The sequence below is a fragment of the Indicator indicator genome, chromosome 11, assembly GCF_027791375.1.
Source record: "Indicator indicator isolate 239-I01 chromosome 11, UM_Iind_1.1, whole genome shotgun sequence".
Taxonomy (NCBI): Eukaryota; Metazoa; Chordata; class Aves; order Piciformes; family Indicatoridae; genus Indicator; species Indicator indicator.
In genome coordinates, this window is record NC_072020.1 from 24320406 (window position 1) to 24337518 (window position 17113).

General features: G+C 38.0%; 1 protein-coding gene across 4 annotated transcripts in view; it reads left to right on the top strand.

The window, feature by feature from the left end:
* The window catches only part of HDAC9 (histone deacetylase 9), a 213972-nt gene that overhangs the window by 78401 nt on the left and 118458 nt on the right, over nucleotides 1–17113 (top strand). For all 4 annotated transcript variants that reach the window (XM_054385010.1, XM_054385012.1, XM_054385011.1 and 1 more), the window contains 2 exons: nucleotides 4488–4621; nucleotides 12108–12228. In XM_054385010.1, the coding sequence (XP_054240985.1) occupies nucleotides 4488–4621; nucleotides 12108–12228 (255 nt within the window). The remainder of the gene's footprint in view (nucleotides 1–4487; nucleotides 4622–12107; nucleotides 12229–17113) is intronic.

The window sequence follows — 17113 nt, forward strand, 5'->3', positions numbered from 1 at the left end:
ATCATCTTTACTCAGTAAAGGAAAAAAAAATCCTCCTATTTCCAGTTTCTCTATAACTTTATGCTTCAGGTTGTCCACTTCAGCTCTGTGCCTTCACCTCTTTTCTGTCCCCTAGGTACTGACTGGAGGCCTAGTGCAGTGCTGTAGCTGTAATCAAGCTGTATCTATGCTAACAGCCAGGGTGACTGACCCATTCACAAGTCCAACAGAGCACACACCTCTGCATTCACAATGAAGCCTTTCCTCTCAGCTTAAAGAAATTCCTTTCCTTGTCTCTAGGCTTACAGACTTACATAGTTAAGCTTTATCACTGCATTTTCTGAGTACGTTGAAAATAGAGCGATTTTCTCTATTATGAGATTCACACATTGGAGTGACAATAAACAGAAACTTTGCAGCATCAACAGTTCCAGTACAGTTTCTGTGAATAACTAAATTGATATGTGTATTACTAACATATGGTATGGTACAGAATAGATTTATTTGTGCATAGTATTTTCTGGGTCTGGATGATGCCCCAGCATTTATTGAATGGGCAGTGACAGAAAGAGACCTGGATCCAGTTTTTGTCTACTCTTACACAGCCTTTCCAAAATCCTGTGGGGATGAAATCCCTCAGCAACCTGGTCTGATGACAATGCTTGACCTGCTCTGAGCAGAGGGTTGGATTGCAGACCTCTGGAGTTCCCTGCCAACCTGAGCTATCTTAAGGCTCTATGATTTACTCCCTTAAGAGAATAAAGGACTCAAGCAGCCATTGTCCACAGCAACTGCAACACTGCCAGGAACAGGGGGAGATGGGTAGAAAAGGAGAAAATTCTAATACACCATGAAGTGAGGACAAATTCAGACTTTAGCAATCAATCTAAAAACACTTCCCTGCCTGGAATTATTTCTTACTATTCTGGCAATTTTTCCCTACGCATAGACAATATATTCTTGGGAGAGAAAAAAAGGTAGAAGGAAAACTTTAGTGGCAGAATATTACACAGGGATCAAAATAAGCCTAAGTTTTTGTGAGTCATGAGGGAAAATCCTCTTAGCCAAATATCTGAAGGGAATCAGAATGGTGATGGTTGTGAGAGAGCTATGCAATACACACACAGTATATGCACAAGATAATGACTTAAAGATGCAAAAACCCATAAAGTCTACTTGATGTTCATTTAGATGGTTTACAGAATACTTGACATTATTCATTTCAGATTTTTCTTCTGAACAATTTATTAGATATTCTTCCCTTGGTGGTTTGTTGGGGTTTTTTTTTGGTTGTTTTTTTTTTTTATTATTGGCACTGTTGTTCTCCAGGGCATTTTACCCTCTTCAAAGCATGATGTTAGCAAACAATTTTCACGTCTCTTGCTCTCCCCTCTGTTCAAAATATTACTAAAAGAAGCTGACCCACATAACATATTTTGGAAAGGAATGAGTATTAAGGAGTCCTCACCAGGAATACTTTGTTTTTTCTGACTTACTGAAAATTCTGTTTCTTTTGTCCTGTGTCCTTTATCATTATATGGTTCAGTTGTGCCACCATTCCAGTCTGTCATCAGGGCCACATTCTGACCTCAGTAATATTGGTGTAAATCCAGAATAAATCCACCAGTCTCAATGGAGCTGCTCAAATTTACACAAGGAATCTGAGAGCAGAATCTGGCTGTAGGCATTTGTTCTGGAGAGACAGAATAACCATCTTTTATTAATATTTCACAGAAGTCTGCAATTGAAAACAGTTGTCTCCCTCTCTGTTTGTTGGAGTGGGGAGATTATTGGCTGAATCCTGTTAGGGAAATCCTACAGGCTAATTTTAGCAGTGAGCTCTGCTGCTGCGTTGTGGTATCGTACCAAGCACATGTGCTGCATGACCGGCAGCCACACATCTGAATTACTTGCACATCCTAAATCAATTTAGATGTTTGCAATAAACGAGAACGTATATTTCAGTCTTTTCTTAAGTCAAATAATCCTGCTATAAATAAATTTTACACTCATTGGTGTGAATATCTTAGCATTTAAAAGTTTGGAGCAGATGCTTCTGCCACGCAATGCTGCCCTGCCCTGATTAAAGTGATTTTTTAAATTCAGATAAAATAATTCATTACATTTTTTTAGTTACAGCCTATGAAGGGGGTGTTATGTCATCCAGAGGAGGTGTTCTGAATACACACTTTCAACTTTCGCTTTAAATCCAGATTAGCTGCAACCCTGATATAGGTTGTCAAAAAGAGTCATTATTACATAACATCTTGATACTGTATAATAAGAACACAGTGGGTGTCAGGAGGAGGGTCCAGGCTCCTTTCGGTGGTTCACAGTGATAAGACAAGGAACAATGGGTTCAAACTAGAACATAGAACATTTCACCTCAACATGAGGAGAAACTTCTTTACAGTGAGGGTGACAGAGCACCGGAACAGGCTGCCCAGGGAGGTTGTGGAGTCTCCTTCTCTGGAGACTTTCAAAACCCACCTGGATGCATTCCTGTGCAGACTATCCTAGGTGATCCTGCTTTGGCAGGGGGGGTTGGACCTGGTGATCTCTTGAGGTCCCTTCTAACTTCTGATATACTGTGATAGTGTGATATTTTGTTTGTTAATATTTAGCAAGTGTTTCCATTCAGATTCATTGATATAACTGCCTACTCTGCCTAAGAGCTTCTGAAAGCCCTGATGCATGTAGAAGTCTCATCTAAACATGGGGATGGGAGGCAACGCTTTCTTATCCAATGGTGTAATGGCCACTGGCAAACTGTACAATCTGGGTATGCAACAGATTGTACAAGTTAAAACTCTGCGTGCCAAGAAAAGGAAAGCAAGCTATATGAGCATGCAGTTCTTTGTGTGCATACTTGCTATTTCAAATATTTTATAAGACCTGATTATAAAGCAGCAAAGTTTATAAATGGTACAGTGCAAATAACTGCAGAGAAAGGAAATTATTAACTACTTTGAAAATGCCAGCAAAGATTTTAAGCTGCATTAGTTTATTAGCTCCAGATTTTCACTGGTTCTTCTTTTATTTCTTTTCCTTTAAAAGGAAACAAACCAAGAAAGTAAATACAAGAATTTATTGCTAATTGTTGTTTGTTAGATAATAACTTAGCATAAATTTAGCCATGCTTCACATAGGTATTATGTTTGTGTTCCCCTTATGCTAAACATAACTGTTGCGTTATCAGTTTGGCTTAAATAGCAAGATCCCAAAGGATCAGTTCTAAACTGCATGAGCTTTTAAAAAATATGGCAGCATAAATATTTGTAGTGCAGCATAATTTCTAGCTGGATTCTAACTAAATTATCTCAGAATCTTAACTTTGCATTGCCCACAATGTATAAATCCTTTTATTCAAAAGAGTTTTAAAACATATTATCAAAGTTCAATATCCGTTCTAAAACTTTGCTAAATAAGGGTAGTATTGAGAATGTTGTTGAAAGTGAACTTCAGTTTTGTATCTTCTTCACTGACTGACTCTTCAATAACAGACAAACACAATTTTCCCAAACCTGTGTTGGCATTCCCAGTAGCAGTAGCACTTAAGGAAGAGGTTTAGAATACAAATTTTGCAGTTTGGAGAAACTATTAATTTGAGTCGCTTCCAACTGTAAGGGGAAGAAAAATCCAAATATTTCCCACATGAAAATGATTCACTGGGATAAGGAAAATACTTTTTTGTTGCAGACATGTCTGATAGAAATGCAAACAAGGAAATAAATAAAATAATTTTTCAATGTTTCAGTGTTTCCAATCCTTGAAAATTAAGTTTAGCTTGAGCCTACTCTTTGAAAGGTCTCTTTTGCTCACAATACATGGATGTAGAGCAATGTAACTGATAACTCTTCCATAAAAAGTTAGTCTGTCCTTGAATAAATGAGTGTAGTAAATTCAAAAGGAACTTTGCATTGAAGTCTAACAACAGAATTTGGTCCTAATCGAGTAGTGGGTGGGATTTTTTAATGAAAAAAGACTTTGGCTGCCACTGCTGCAACTCTGAATCTTTCATCTGATATGCACTGAGATCTGGAATTCATATAGCATTAGTTAAGCAGTACAAATTCAGATCTACTTAAAAAAGTTTTTCTTCATGATTTTCCTTAGACAGCTATAAACATATACTCTTGCTGTAGATAGGCTAACAGCCTTAACCAAATTTACTCTCTAAAAAAAAAGAAGTGATTCTTAATAGGGCTGAATTTTTCTGGCCATTAAACCTTTAACAAGGCACCACCCAATTTCTTCCTTCTTTACAGTTAATCATATTTATTAGTATAATTGCTTAGCACTGATTTATGCCCTATCAATGTCAAAAGATGTACCCTGTAAATCAAAATTCTGTCTTCCAGAGAAAAGGGGGTTAAGATCCAAAATATTCTCTTTCCTCTAACTATCAAATAAAATCCAGTTTTGCTATAGCATGTTTGACATAGAACAGTATAACTTGCTTTTTTTTTTCACTTATTGTTTCTTATTGTGCTGTCTTTGTGCTGAAGGTGTTGTGTATGACAGTCTGATGTTGAAGCACCAGTGTATGTGTGGCAACTATGCTAACCACCCTGAACATGCTGGAAGGATCCAGAGCATCTGGTCAAGGCTGCAAGAAACTGGGTTGCTAAACAAGTGCGAGGTAAATAAAAAATAAAGACCAGATACTTAAAAGTAAATGGCACAAATGTTAAATTCCAGATCTGTCTCACTTATGTTATAAAAGCATCATTTGTTTTAGGAATTATTTGGAGTTAACTGATAATATTAAAATAGTGCATTTTAGGAAAGCACACTTCCCCATCAAACCCCAAAGACTTTACACAATGAAAGTCAGTTATTCACATGCATCAAAACATAAAATCCAGAGGTGACTCTGTTCCCCACCTCGATATAGGAAGGTAGACAAGAAGCAGCCAAATGGCAAGTGCAGTTCTTTCAATAGCACAGCTCTTCACTATTTCAAGCAGCTAAGGATTTTACTTCACTGCTTTTTTATAATGTAGTTTGCATCCCTCCATAAGCACAACATCATGTCTTGCCTTATTTTAGATTCTGAAGTCTAAAATACCTATAGTTTTCATTTGCCTAATGTACAATGAGTATCACATCAAAACTGAGACATTCAAGCACAGTCTTCTAGAGCAAGTGTGGAACTTTCTTTTGATTTGACTTCCCTCACAAAATCACACATTGAAACACCATGCTTAAATCAAATATGGGCTCTGAGGTTCACATATAGCTTGGGTTAGTGAGTAAAAAGCCTTTTTCTACCATTCTCTGCTTCCCATGAGTTATGCAGCACTGTCAGCTTCTGCAGAACCCAGTAGGAATTGAGGGTGCTTACTGCACTGCAGCACAAGTTAACAAAGTTCAACACAAATTTCCTTATGTTTTGCAGGGTCCCAAACTGCAATCTTTAATTACTTTTCTTTATATACTTAGGTTTCCACAAACCCAAAGCAGCTGGTACAATAGGTCACTTTGACTAGCTGTGACTGACTGTTCAGGAAGATTTTCTGCAGGTAGCTTGGTGTAATGGGCAGTGAGATGTGGCATGCACTCTAAGTGGATTTTTGTTGTATACACTCATCTAACTAGATGGCAGCACTCTAACAGGCTAATTCCTTTTTTTTTTTTTTTTTTTTTCATGGATAGTATTTTCAGTCTTCAAGGAGACTTTCTTTCAGCAAAGGCCCTTAAGGCCACATATCACATGTGTTGTTGCACTGGTGGGATCACATACTTAAGGAGTAAGTAAAACACACAACTGAGTGCTGTATTAAAATAAGACCTAATTACCTTCTTGATACAGGACTAGTATTATAAAGACAAAAAAAAAAGAGGAAGAAAACAAGTAAAAAGAAAAGTGACACAATCTGTTCTTTGCCTCACTGAATTCTCTAACACTTGCTTGACATCAAATGTCCTTAAATCTGCTCACTTTTCAAAACAAGAAAGGCTGTGGGATTCATTTATTGGTGCTCTGATTTTTAGAGAAGTTATTCAGGTGAATGTATGATTTGTGTCACTAAAGCAGTAGCTATTTCATTGTTCAGGAAATAATTGCACCGTTAAACTGCATTCTGGAACATACTACACTGAGGATGTGGAATCATCATCATGGGCAACTGCATTGCCTCTTCTGCTGACTTCTGAATGTCCTCTCATGGACAGTAGTATTTCAAAATATACTTTCTCAATATAATTTTCCTTGCTTTCTGTCAGAAGGAGTGGGGAGATCGCTGGTCAGGTTTTGCCATGTGCACTGCCTCTTGCACCAGGTCTGAAGGGCATCTTAGGAAGAGCAGCCTGCAACAGCCACTTAGGAATTCCTCTGCAGTAACTGTGAACTTTTTTTTTTCTTTTTTCTTTTTTTTTTTTTCCTAAAGCAGTAGTCCCAATAGAAGACTGCAGTCCCAGTCTGTCTGACGAGGTGTTCCAGGATTAAAGCTAGTTCAGTCAGAGGTAGCTCAGATGTCGTTACCTAGCAATGTGTGTATCCTGAGTCACAGGCTTGTGCCAGGAGACCCTTCCCATTTTCTTACTCTAACAAGAAACCCTTATGAAAATGAACAACCTGTGCCTGTACAATCCATAGCAGGGAGCAAAATGTGGTTCCTAAATCATATGGTGTGTATTAATCCCTCTCATGCAGCTCAGGTCTATGGCCCTGGAAAGATGACTAGCCAAGTGCACAAAGAGCTGTCATCTCTGAGTATAGGATGATGGAAGTAATTTCTCTCTCTCTCTCTATATATATATATCACATTGCCCTCATATATAGCATTTTTTAAATGATCTTAGTAAAATCCTAAGGTTCAACTGGGGTACTCCAAACTGTGTCTTCACTGCAAAATAAACTGTGTCTGGGACTGTTCCCTACCACTGCAGCCAACTGGCATGGAAAGGCCCATGTTCATACTACCAGGAATGCTCCTTCACCCATGCCAGTGACCAAACCATGTCTGGAAGTTTGGGAGAGTGCTAGTTGCTACTCAGCCAGAACAGTGTGAAGGACTACTTTAGCAATTTAATAGCACAAATGATTGTGTTCCTCTGCCTGGGAATGTTTCCTGGCACTGCTTAATTTGCTGCTGCAGACGCAGCCAAAAGGACTTGCTTCCCCAGACTGTATTTTGTCTTTCTAGCCATAGGTATTTGAGCTCTAGAGTTATTCAAGCAACAGCTTAGAGGATTTTTGGTAAATTGAAAAAGTAGTTATAGCTTTCATATTTTTTTATTGTATCACTCTACCAAATAGATAACTTCCCCCATCAGCTCCCCCAAGACAAAGGAAAAACACATTCAGACCATGGCTAGCTTGCAAAGAGAGATTTGAGAGACCAGTCCCTGACTAAGTCCAGGGCAAGAGAGTGGAATGATCTCCTCCCATAGTGGACTTTTTTATAGCACTGGTCTATATGTAGTGGAAAAATAAAATTAAGAGATAGTATTTTTGCCTTAGTTTAAAAGTTTCGTGTATCTTTACTGAAATATTTATTCTGTCTTAGTTAGAGGCTGACAGATGTAGAACAGAGTTATCAAATACAGCAGCAGAACAGGGCAGCTAAAAGATTCAAAGGTTGGCATAAAAACATCCATTGTCTTTTTATTCTTTTGCCCCCAATATTTTCTTGGTAAAGAGCAATGCATAGCTCCCCTACCTCTGGGACAGCAAAAAAAGGACTAAATTATGTTTTGGTAGTGGTGTCTGCTTTCTACTTGTTCTAGGGAGAGGAAGTATTTACATACCTCCTTTGGGGCTATAATTTATGCACACATGACTGACATTAGGCTACACTGATCAGCACAGTTTTGGAAATGAAGAATGTAGACATGGTTCCACTTTGTGCCCCCACCTCTACTTCCTGTAGGGACTGTGGTCCAGCAACATTTTTCTTTTCAGCCTGTTTTCAGTAGTTTTCTGGATTAGGGAGACATCTTAGACCTCCTGCTGTCCACATCTCATGGATTGAAGGGGAGAGATGGAAAGAATGTAAAGATTTTAAAACTTTTGTGTGTTCCAGATCACATAGACTGAATATATACATATATATACATACACATATATATATATGTATATAGATATATATACAAATCCATCCTCTAAACCTCAATTTACCACTAAGGAAGAAATAATACAGGAAAATACAGTCTTTAATGGAAAACTCCCTGTGTTGAACATTCAGTTTAGGCACTGGAGGACCAAAATGCATGAAGAGACTAAATGCATCTCTATGCGGGTGCATGTGTGTCAGAGATATGCTTGCAATTCCCAAATAACAGAGAGAGAGCAAGCCACATGGGTGTACTGACCGGCAAAATATCCAAGTTGCCTGTGTGTATTTTAAAACACAAGACAGAATTTAACAACTGTGAGAAATCTCAGAAAAGTAGGAAAAATTCCGAAGACCTTGTGTTTACAAACCGGATAGCCTAAAAAAAATTTCAGAGACACTGCCTCCATACAAATAGCTGCAGGAAAGGCAATGAACACCTTGCACAGGGAGACACAAGTGAGAAATACTCCTTAAGCTATGTCAACAATTCCTGTTAGCTTAGCAGAGAGAAACAGGCAGTGGCACCTTTGTCTTTTTGAATCTCTGACTGTGCAAGAGTTTAGTCTGCTGAATCTAGCCAAAATCTCCAGGTTAATAGACCTTATCTGTATGGAAATGTAATGGTCTATTTTAACCATAACACCAGACCTGACAGTCCTCTGACCATAAAGTTTGTGAAAGGTGAAAGCATTTCCCCATCGTGGGGAGAAAAACTTTCTAGTTCTAGACTGATTTTTTTTTAAGCATTCAGGTGCAGTATTTTGCTCTCTTGAGGTATATAAATATCTCTGTTGATGAGGGAGCTGCACATGTCAGAGGAGAAAACCAACACACAAATTGTCATGCACATTAGGAAAGGATGACTTGCCCTCTACTAAGGATGTAGGAGATCAAATCCCCCTGAATAAAACAAATACTGTTTGTAAGTTCACCTATTCTATTTCTCCTTTTTCACTGGCTTCATGCCAGTTTTCTGCTTTCTGCTACATTTTTGGCTTTTGATACTATGAAGGCTGACAAAAATGAAGAAAGACACTTAAAAAATAATAAAAGATGTGGATAAAAGTGTATGTGTAAAGCTATACAAATGCATATGTTATGGTGTCTGATAACTCATGCCAGTGAGGGCCAGAAATTATTGCTTTGCATAACTGAAGTTACATGATTCCAGATTCTGGAAACAGATGTATGACATGTGCTTTTGTAGATCTGACATCACTGTGTAAGAAGAACTGTTCTTAGCAATTCTTGCAGGTAATTTCTAATACAAAGTACTTTTTCTTCTACACAGAGCTAGATAGCTGGAATTTTAATATTATTGCAAATGGCTTGACAAGCAGTGATACTGCAAGAGGGGGATGCAAGGAACAGTAAATGAATAGATGGGAACACAGAGACAGCACACCTGTGCACTGTTTTGGTGGTGCCCAGTGAAAGGATAAGGAACACTGGGGACAAGCTGGAACACAGGAGCTTCCACCTCAACAAGAGGAGAAATTTCTTTACAGTGAGGGTGCTGGAACACTGGAACAGGCTGCCCAGAGATTTCCACACCAAACCTGTTTCTGCACAACCTATTTCTACTTAAGAGAATCCAGCTGGCAATATTGGATAATAGTTAGCTCATTGGCCAAACGTTCTGAGGAGGCCACTTCCAAATCCTACCCTATTAGTGTTAATCACTAACATTCCATGGGATATCATAGAGCTCCCTGGGGTAAGAATAATGGCTAGCTGTATGTCTTCTTATAGACCAAAGGATATTGCATTTAACACATTATAAAGAGCCAGACATCTAACTCCCCAGGGAGGAGGCATCTACAATCCTTGGCAGCCTATTCCAGAGTCCCACCACCCTCATACTGAAGAACTTCTTCCTAAGATCCAGTCTAAATCTACTTTCCCTCAGCTTAAAACCATTCCCCCTTGTCCTATCACTAGACACCCTTATGAAAAGTCCCTCTCCAGCCTTCCTATAGGATCGCTTCAGGTATTGGAAGGCAGCTACAAGGTCCCCCCAGATTCTTCTCTTCTCTAGACTTCACAGCCCCAGCTCCCTCAGCCTATCCTCATAGCAGAGGTGTTCCAGCTCTTGGATCATTTCTGTAGGAGTTTTTTGTGTAACTTGTAGAAAATACATGACCACAGAGTGAGTATCTTGCTCAAAGTTTTTTGATGTGACCTTCATAACATACCTCTTTATTTTTCTTATACATTTGTTTTAGCTGTCCTAAAAGCTATCCTCACTTCTCAGTTTTGCTGTGAAGGATTTGTTAAAGAGATTTTCAAGCAGCTTATTAGAAACATGGATTTTAATGAGGATGGATGGACAAATAAATGTTACCAGTCACCTCACTTGTGAAGAAAAAACATCTGACCCAGAAGAACCATTACAGAGTTTACTGACTTCACAAAGTAACATAATGTGTTGATTTTGATTGTGCAACTGTGTGTTAAAAGGACGTGAATGCACTGCTACAAATTCTCATGTGAGACTGGGAGAGGCTTGAAGAAATTAGAGATGAAAAAGGGTTTATTAAGTCATTTAGTTCTTGGATCATTCCCTAAAATATTTTTTTTCCACTGCTGCATCCAGTGAAGTTTTAAACACTGCAAGAAATAGGGCTTCCACCATTTCCCAGGGGGGAAGCTTGTTTCACAATCATCTAGATCTAACTCTTAGGACAATTTTTCTGATTAGTCAGAAAAAAATTGCCACTGCTTAACTCAATATAAATTGTGTGTTGTTCTTCTGACCCTCCCTAGGCAGCTCCTTTCTTTCAGAGTGCACGTTCTCTTTGATACTTATAATAGTGCTAATAATACATGAATAGGTGATAGATATATTTAGAATTACAACTTCATCTCTAGAAGTCTATAATTCAGTGGCTTTCTTTTTTTTAACAGTTAAATCAGTCTATTAAAACTAGGATGGTCTATTTAGATAACTTTTGTACCTATCTATCTGTAGATCTTGACAACTGGACAGATCCACAGTCTAAGTTCTGTGAGGATTTGCCAATGACCAGATCTACAAATGGAGTCCAAGACCTTTAAAATGGGCTGTTTTCCAATATCAACACAAAATATGATCATGGGACCATAACTTTGTTGACAGTGCTGTTTATTATGGCCAAACCTGAATGACAAAATGCTTCATGTTGCTGTATCTGCAAAGGTTGTGCAGCAGTAGCACACGCAGACAAGTAAATATTTTTATGGCAAGCTGTAAATCCAAGTACATACAAGGAACAGCTCTGTTGAGCAAGAAAGTGTTAGTTTTGTCTTCTCTTCCTTCATTCCTATCTTCCTTCCTTACTAAGCTGATTACATGTCAATGGATTTATGGAAAGACACCCCACATTTTTTAACAGTGATTTAAGCGGGGAGAGTACAGGCTGGAGAAACAAAGAGGCAAACTCCACTTACAAAAATGTAAGAAAGCAAATGAGTCAGCATGTGTAACAGCAAAAGTGATCCTGAGTTACTGAACACACACTAAGAAAATAAAAATATACATAAATATTTTCCTAAATCATTTAAACTTTACTATTCTTCTCTCTGGCTCTCCTCTCTGTGATTGTGTTCTTCCTAGCAGCATAAATCACGAGTCCTAGTAGTGATGCAGAAACCATTTATCCTCATTTAGAACACATCTGCAGCTCACAGGTGTGAATAAGTTTTTGCTTGTTAAATTAGAATTTTGCTAGCCAGGTTTCTCACTTAAGAAATATTCTCCATTTTGGTTTGTATCTCGTAATATAATACAGAAAAGAGGCAGAATCTTTTTTCTTGTATTTGAAACCTTGTATTAACTCTTCTAAGAATTCAGTGAAGCATTTGTGATAAACCACACATGCATTTGTTTTTCATATAGCATTACTTTAATAAACAAATCAGTGTCACATTCCTGCATGACGCAATTTCAACCCATTATTAATCATACTAAATGTTATTTCGGACCTTTACTTTTCTTTTTTTTTTTCCCCTTTCTTTCTTTTTTTTTTTTTTTCCTCCCTAAATATTGTCAGTGGAATATTGTAGGCCTCTGCTGTTTTCTTTCAGCGAATTCGAGGTCGAAAAGCCAGTCTGGAGGAAATACAGCTGGTTCACTCTGAACATCATTCACTGCTGTATGGCACCAGCCCCCTGAACAGACAGAAGCTGGACCCCAGGAAACTCCTAGGTCTGTACAGGCCTCTATTCTACTGAGAACAGCACATTCCAGCACTGTCATTAGTCATAGCTGGTGTCAGTTTAAAACACTTGGCAAGCAGTGTGACAAAAATTCACTTTTTCCAAATGCATTGCTATGTGGAAGGAGAATGTTACAATGGAAGCCAAATATAGATTAGCAAAATGCACAGGCTGGAAAGCAGTGATAGAAGTTTCTCCTCATTCACTTAAATAATCATCTAAGTGTTAACCCTTTACTGTAATTTGTTCTCCATTGGAGGTCAATGGCAATTTTGAATAGGGTTGGTATTCTGTCTCCTTCTGTTTTTTGATTTGAAAAGGGGAGTTTAAAATACACTTGCTTGTCAGGATTGCTTGTTTGCTGTTCTCTTTTGCTTTACTTCCATCATTTCAGCCACAATGGGTGCAGCTACCATGCCAAAGTCTTGCTAATAAGTGAAATTCATTTTGTAATGTCTTCCCATTATGCATTATATGATATCTTTCTGAACAAAAGGGGGGAAGGGGGCAGGAGAGAAACATTGAAATATGAAATGGGCCTATGGGTGTATGAAATAGCAGAAAACTGACAAGATTTTCACATCAAATACCTTTGTGAACAGTGTATGCTTGTTATAACAGAGAGTTTGGGTTAAACTGAGTTCTGCCATGACTGCAGCATGAAACAGACCTCCTTATCAAGAACGTGAGAGGAATCACACAAAAGAGTAGTGCATTTTAAGAATAATCTGTGAGTGAAATCTTGCTCTTTATGTCCCAGCACAATAGATGCAACATCCTAGCTCTCAGAGATTCTAATCACATCTATTCTAATATGTGGAGCTTTTCCTAAAATATAATGAAACCCAACCCAAACAAAACCAATATTAGGCATGAAAAGAAATTGCAGCCACAGTTCTAGTAATATGTAGTGATTATTTTGCTTTGGAAACTAATGCTGAGTTTCTTCTGTAAGGCAGGCTGTTGCTTCAGTGAGTCATAAAAGCAGACAAGAAGAATGCCTTGATCACAATGTTATCTAAGTTCAAACATATTCTGAGCCAAGGCAACATCAAAACTGAAAAACACAGTATGATAGATTCTCAGGAGCTTGAATTTCCAAGGCAGAAAATCCCCCTTTAAAAAAAGAACCAAAACCACAACACTCTGAACAACAACAACAAAAAAATGTTTCCAAGAAAAACCTCTAAATTCCTGCAAAATGAAAATTTGGAAACATTTTGGTTTGAGTTTATCAACACTGTGAAAAAGTTCCATTTTGATAGTGTCAAGCATTTAACTTAGAATTTGCTGGTTTTAACAATGTGGCTGTAATGTTCACATTATTTGATATTACATGCACTGGTGTAAAACATTGTTGTCATTTTGGATCTCAGTGGTTGACCAGCATATGGGATGCAGTGTATAGTTGCAGCTACGAGGTGAAAAAGGAATGGACTCAGGTATTCTTGCTGTGTTTCTACCTACTTCTAGAGAATGCAGAAAGCTTTGCTTACACAATCTGAGAAAACCATTTCTTTGACCAGTTCTTCACTTGACACTGCCTTTTTTTATTTGATACTTAGTCCAAAACATTTACTCTCCAAGGTCATCTCAAGATCACACCCCTAGCATATATTCTGAGTGTATCCTTGGAGTAATGCCCTTTTCTATCTGTTTCTAGGATGTTTGCTTGCTGCATCCCGCATGATGATGAAGACAACAGTCAATGAAACACCCTTCCCACTTGCTTTTGCATGTGCCTCTTGATTTTTTTTTTTTGGTTGTAAGTTCTAATCATTCAGGCTTCCAGACTCCTGTATGAAAGAACTTAAATGTGTCTCATATTTTCCAAAATGCAGTGTGACTGTTCCACTTTTCATTGTCCCCAGTTCAGTGAGGGGACATTAATCCTGACATTAGAATTAATAATTTAGTGCAGTCTAGAAATTTAAAAGGGTGTATATAGCAAAGGATAAAAATCTAAAGGAAATATTTCTTATTAAAAATGTCATCAGTAACAGTGTAGTTTCCGTTGCTATTTCAAGGAAAGTCCTTTTTATTTTTTTTCTTACAGAAATTGTTCCATCAAATTATGGCTTTGCATCCTGAAGAAAAGGAGGACCTAACCTTTCCCTTTCCTTACTCCTCTACCCACCCAATAGAGGCAGAGGTCCTGTTTGTTCTTCTCTTGTGCTCCAGAAAAGCATTTGTTCCCAGTTCAGAAGAGTACATCTGTTTTGTCTGAAAGAAGCTTTTTATTTTTTTGGTTAATAAGTGGCTTCTGTTTTTTTTCAAACAGAAAAGAAACACCTGAAGAAATGAAATTTAACTACAGCTAGGGCTAGAAATTTGCAACCTGTCAATAAATGCTTATTTCAGTGTCCTCATTCAGGAGAAGAACCTCTGTTCTGAGCGACAGTGGCTAAAAGCTATTGAAATCAGTGAGAATTATGCACACAGTTATTATTCACATATTCTTAATATTTTCAGAGTATAAACTGGCTTGAACTCATGGCTTTATTTTCTCTGCATCAGAGCCTGCAAATGCATCTACTGCAAATGATCACGTCAACTTCTGTGCTATCGTGTTGCTAAGCTTTCACCTGATTGTATTTCAATGTGGTGTGTTAAGCAACAAGTTAAGGTGCACTACATTGGCTTGACACAAAGGAAACTAATACACAGCCTATGTGTCACATCACATTATGATTTTGTGTAACAGAATACAAGAATACAACCTTTCAAATCTCTTTGAATAAGCTCAGGGAGTTATCAAACACGTCTTACAAATTTGTTTGCTTTTTCCTTCTCCCACCATAATTAAGAAAGTGTTTCTAAAACCCAAGTTGCCAATGATTAAAAGTCTGTAAAAGTGAGAAATATGCTGTTAACACATCTCTGACAGTGAGGCAGTGTTTCAAGTACAACTAAAAGATGAGTTCACAGAGTAGTTGTGCAATTGCTATTTCAAGTTAGTGGGAAAGTGACCACTTAGCAGAAATAGCTTTGTTCTTGAGGGACAACACTGAGAAAAAAGCAGGTTCCTCAAACTGTGGCTTTTCACAACAGACTGCAATTTTTTTTTTTTTTTAAAGAGAGGTTTTGCCCATCGCTTTCCCAGCTCATCAGACTCTCAGTTTCCAGCTGCCAACTTCCTAAGCAGCTTCCTTGACTTACTTAGGTGCCCTGACCTCAGTCAGTGATGGATGTCTCAGCACCTAATTTACCAACCAGCTTCTACTGCCTTTGTGGGCTGAAATTTTAGAATACAAATCTTGGATAATTTTTCTCCCTCTGTCAGTAAAGTGTCTTTTTTTTTTATCAAGTAATTTTCTGGTGAATGCAAACTGTCCTGATGCAAAGCCAAAAAAAGATCATTTAAAATTTGTCTTCCATCTTACTGGAAGTATCTCAGTATCTTTAAAAATATTATTCTGGAGGTATCCTGGAGCATTACTGATAAATGATTACTATTTAGCAAGTTCTGCTGGGACATCAACTCCAAATACAAAGGGAAATTTGCATTAATTTTCAGGGTTTGCTTTTTGCTACTGATTTTCATTTATGGCAAAAAGTGTTGTGAGCTCTTTTTGTGAAACTAGTTAAGTGATGGCTTCTCTCTTTCTTAGTAGAACCTTTACACACTGTTCTTTTAATGAAATCTTAATGTTTTTCTTGTCCATTATCTTTTTTTTTTACTATCACACCATAAGGAGTTATCCTAGCAAGCTTCTTGATACACTGATAAGGCTTCATGCTTTTTTTCTCCCCATTTTAGTACTATCTGTTGACTGATTTCAGTGTCCTTCCTCACCATCTGCTTTTCTGTTTTTACTTTGTGTTTGTTGGTTTTATTAGTGTTTACCATACACAATGTGCCTGGCTGCAAGGAGATAAATGAGAATTCGTCTGTTCTCTCTCGTGTCCCAGCTTTGCAAAGGAGTTTAAGAAAACAGGTCTAGTCACTCAATATTCTAGAAATGCCTTATTTGATCTCAAATTACAGTTTATGTTTCCATTGTTGTCTCCTGGCACTTTAGCAGCACTTAATTTTTTCGTTATCTGCTCAAGACTTTTTTGATCTTCCTCACAGTAAAAAAGTGAAAAACAGCTGTTATCGTTGGTCCCTGAATCTGCTTAGCAAGAGATCTGGAAAGTCCTCCTGTGCCTCTACTCTGATGATCTCCTCTAGCCAACATTTCCTTGCATATCTGGGGCCAATAGGACTCACAGTATGAGAATACTCTGCATAGCTGCTGCACCTGCATTTCCCCTGGTAGCTCCACAGGAGGTTTTGTTTGGCTTCTCTCACCCACTGTGCAAACTGATCAAAGGCCTCTAGTCAGTTAAAAATGCATCTTGGATTTTACTCAAAGTGTAAAACACTTTCTTCATCTCAGGCTCTGCAATCTGGTCTCTTGTACTTCAAAGATGATGGCTTATAATTGTCATAGGCATAAAGCATTTCACTGGCACCTGCTAAACATGAGAAAATGCAGTGTTCACCCCTTCCCTAACAATGGCTGGCTGCTCTAGGTAACTTGAATGATTCACTATCTAACGTTTCCTCCAGATGGCAAAGTTACGAAGCCAGTTCTGTGATACGGCCGGGGAAAAGCTTATGTTCTCCTCTACAGCTGCCTTAGGATCAGATTACACACTGGGACAGGAACTGCATCAAATCCTGAGATCCTTACCTGGTTTTGATGTTGTCCTTATCAAGACAAACAGTGAGTTTAGTGGTACAAAAAAGAAAAAATGCATGAATAAAAAGCGAGTACAAATACTAACACCAACCCTATCACATTATCTAATGCGTAGAGCAGAGTAAGACAGAATTCGATTCTAAAGCCTGTTAAGCCTTTTCTTTTTCAATTCAGTAGAATGTATTT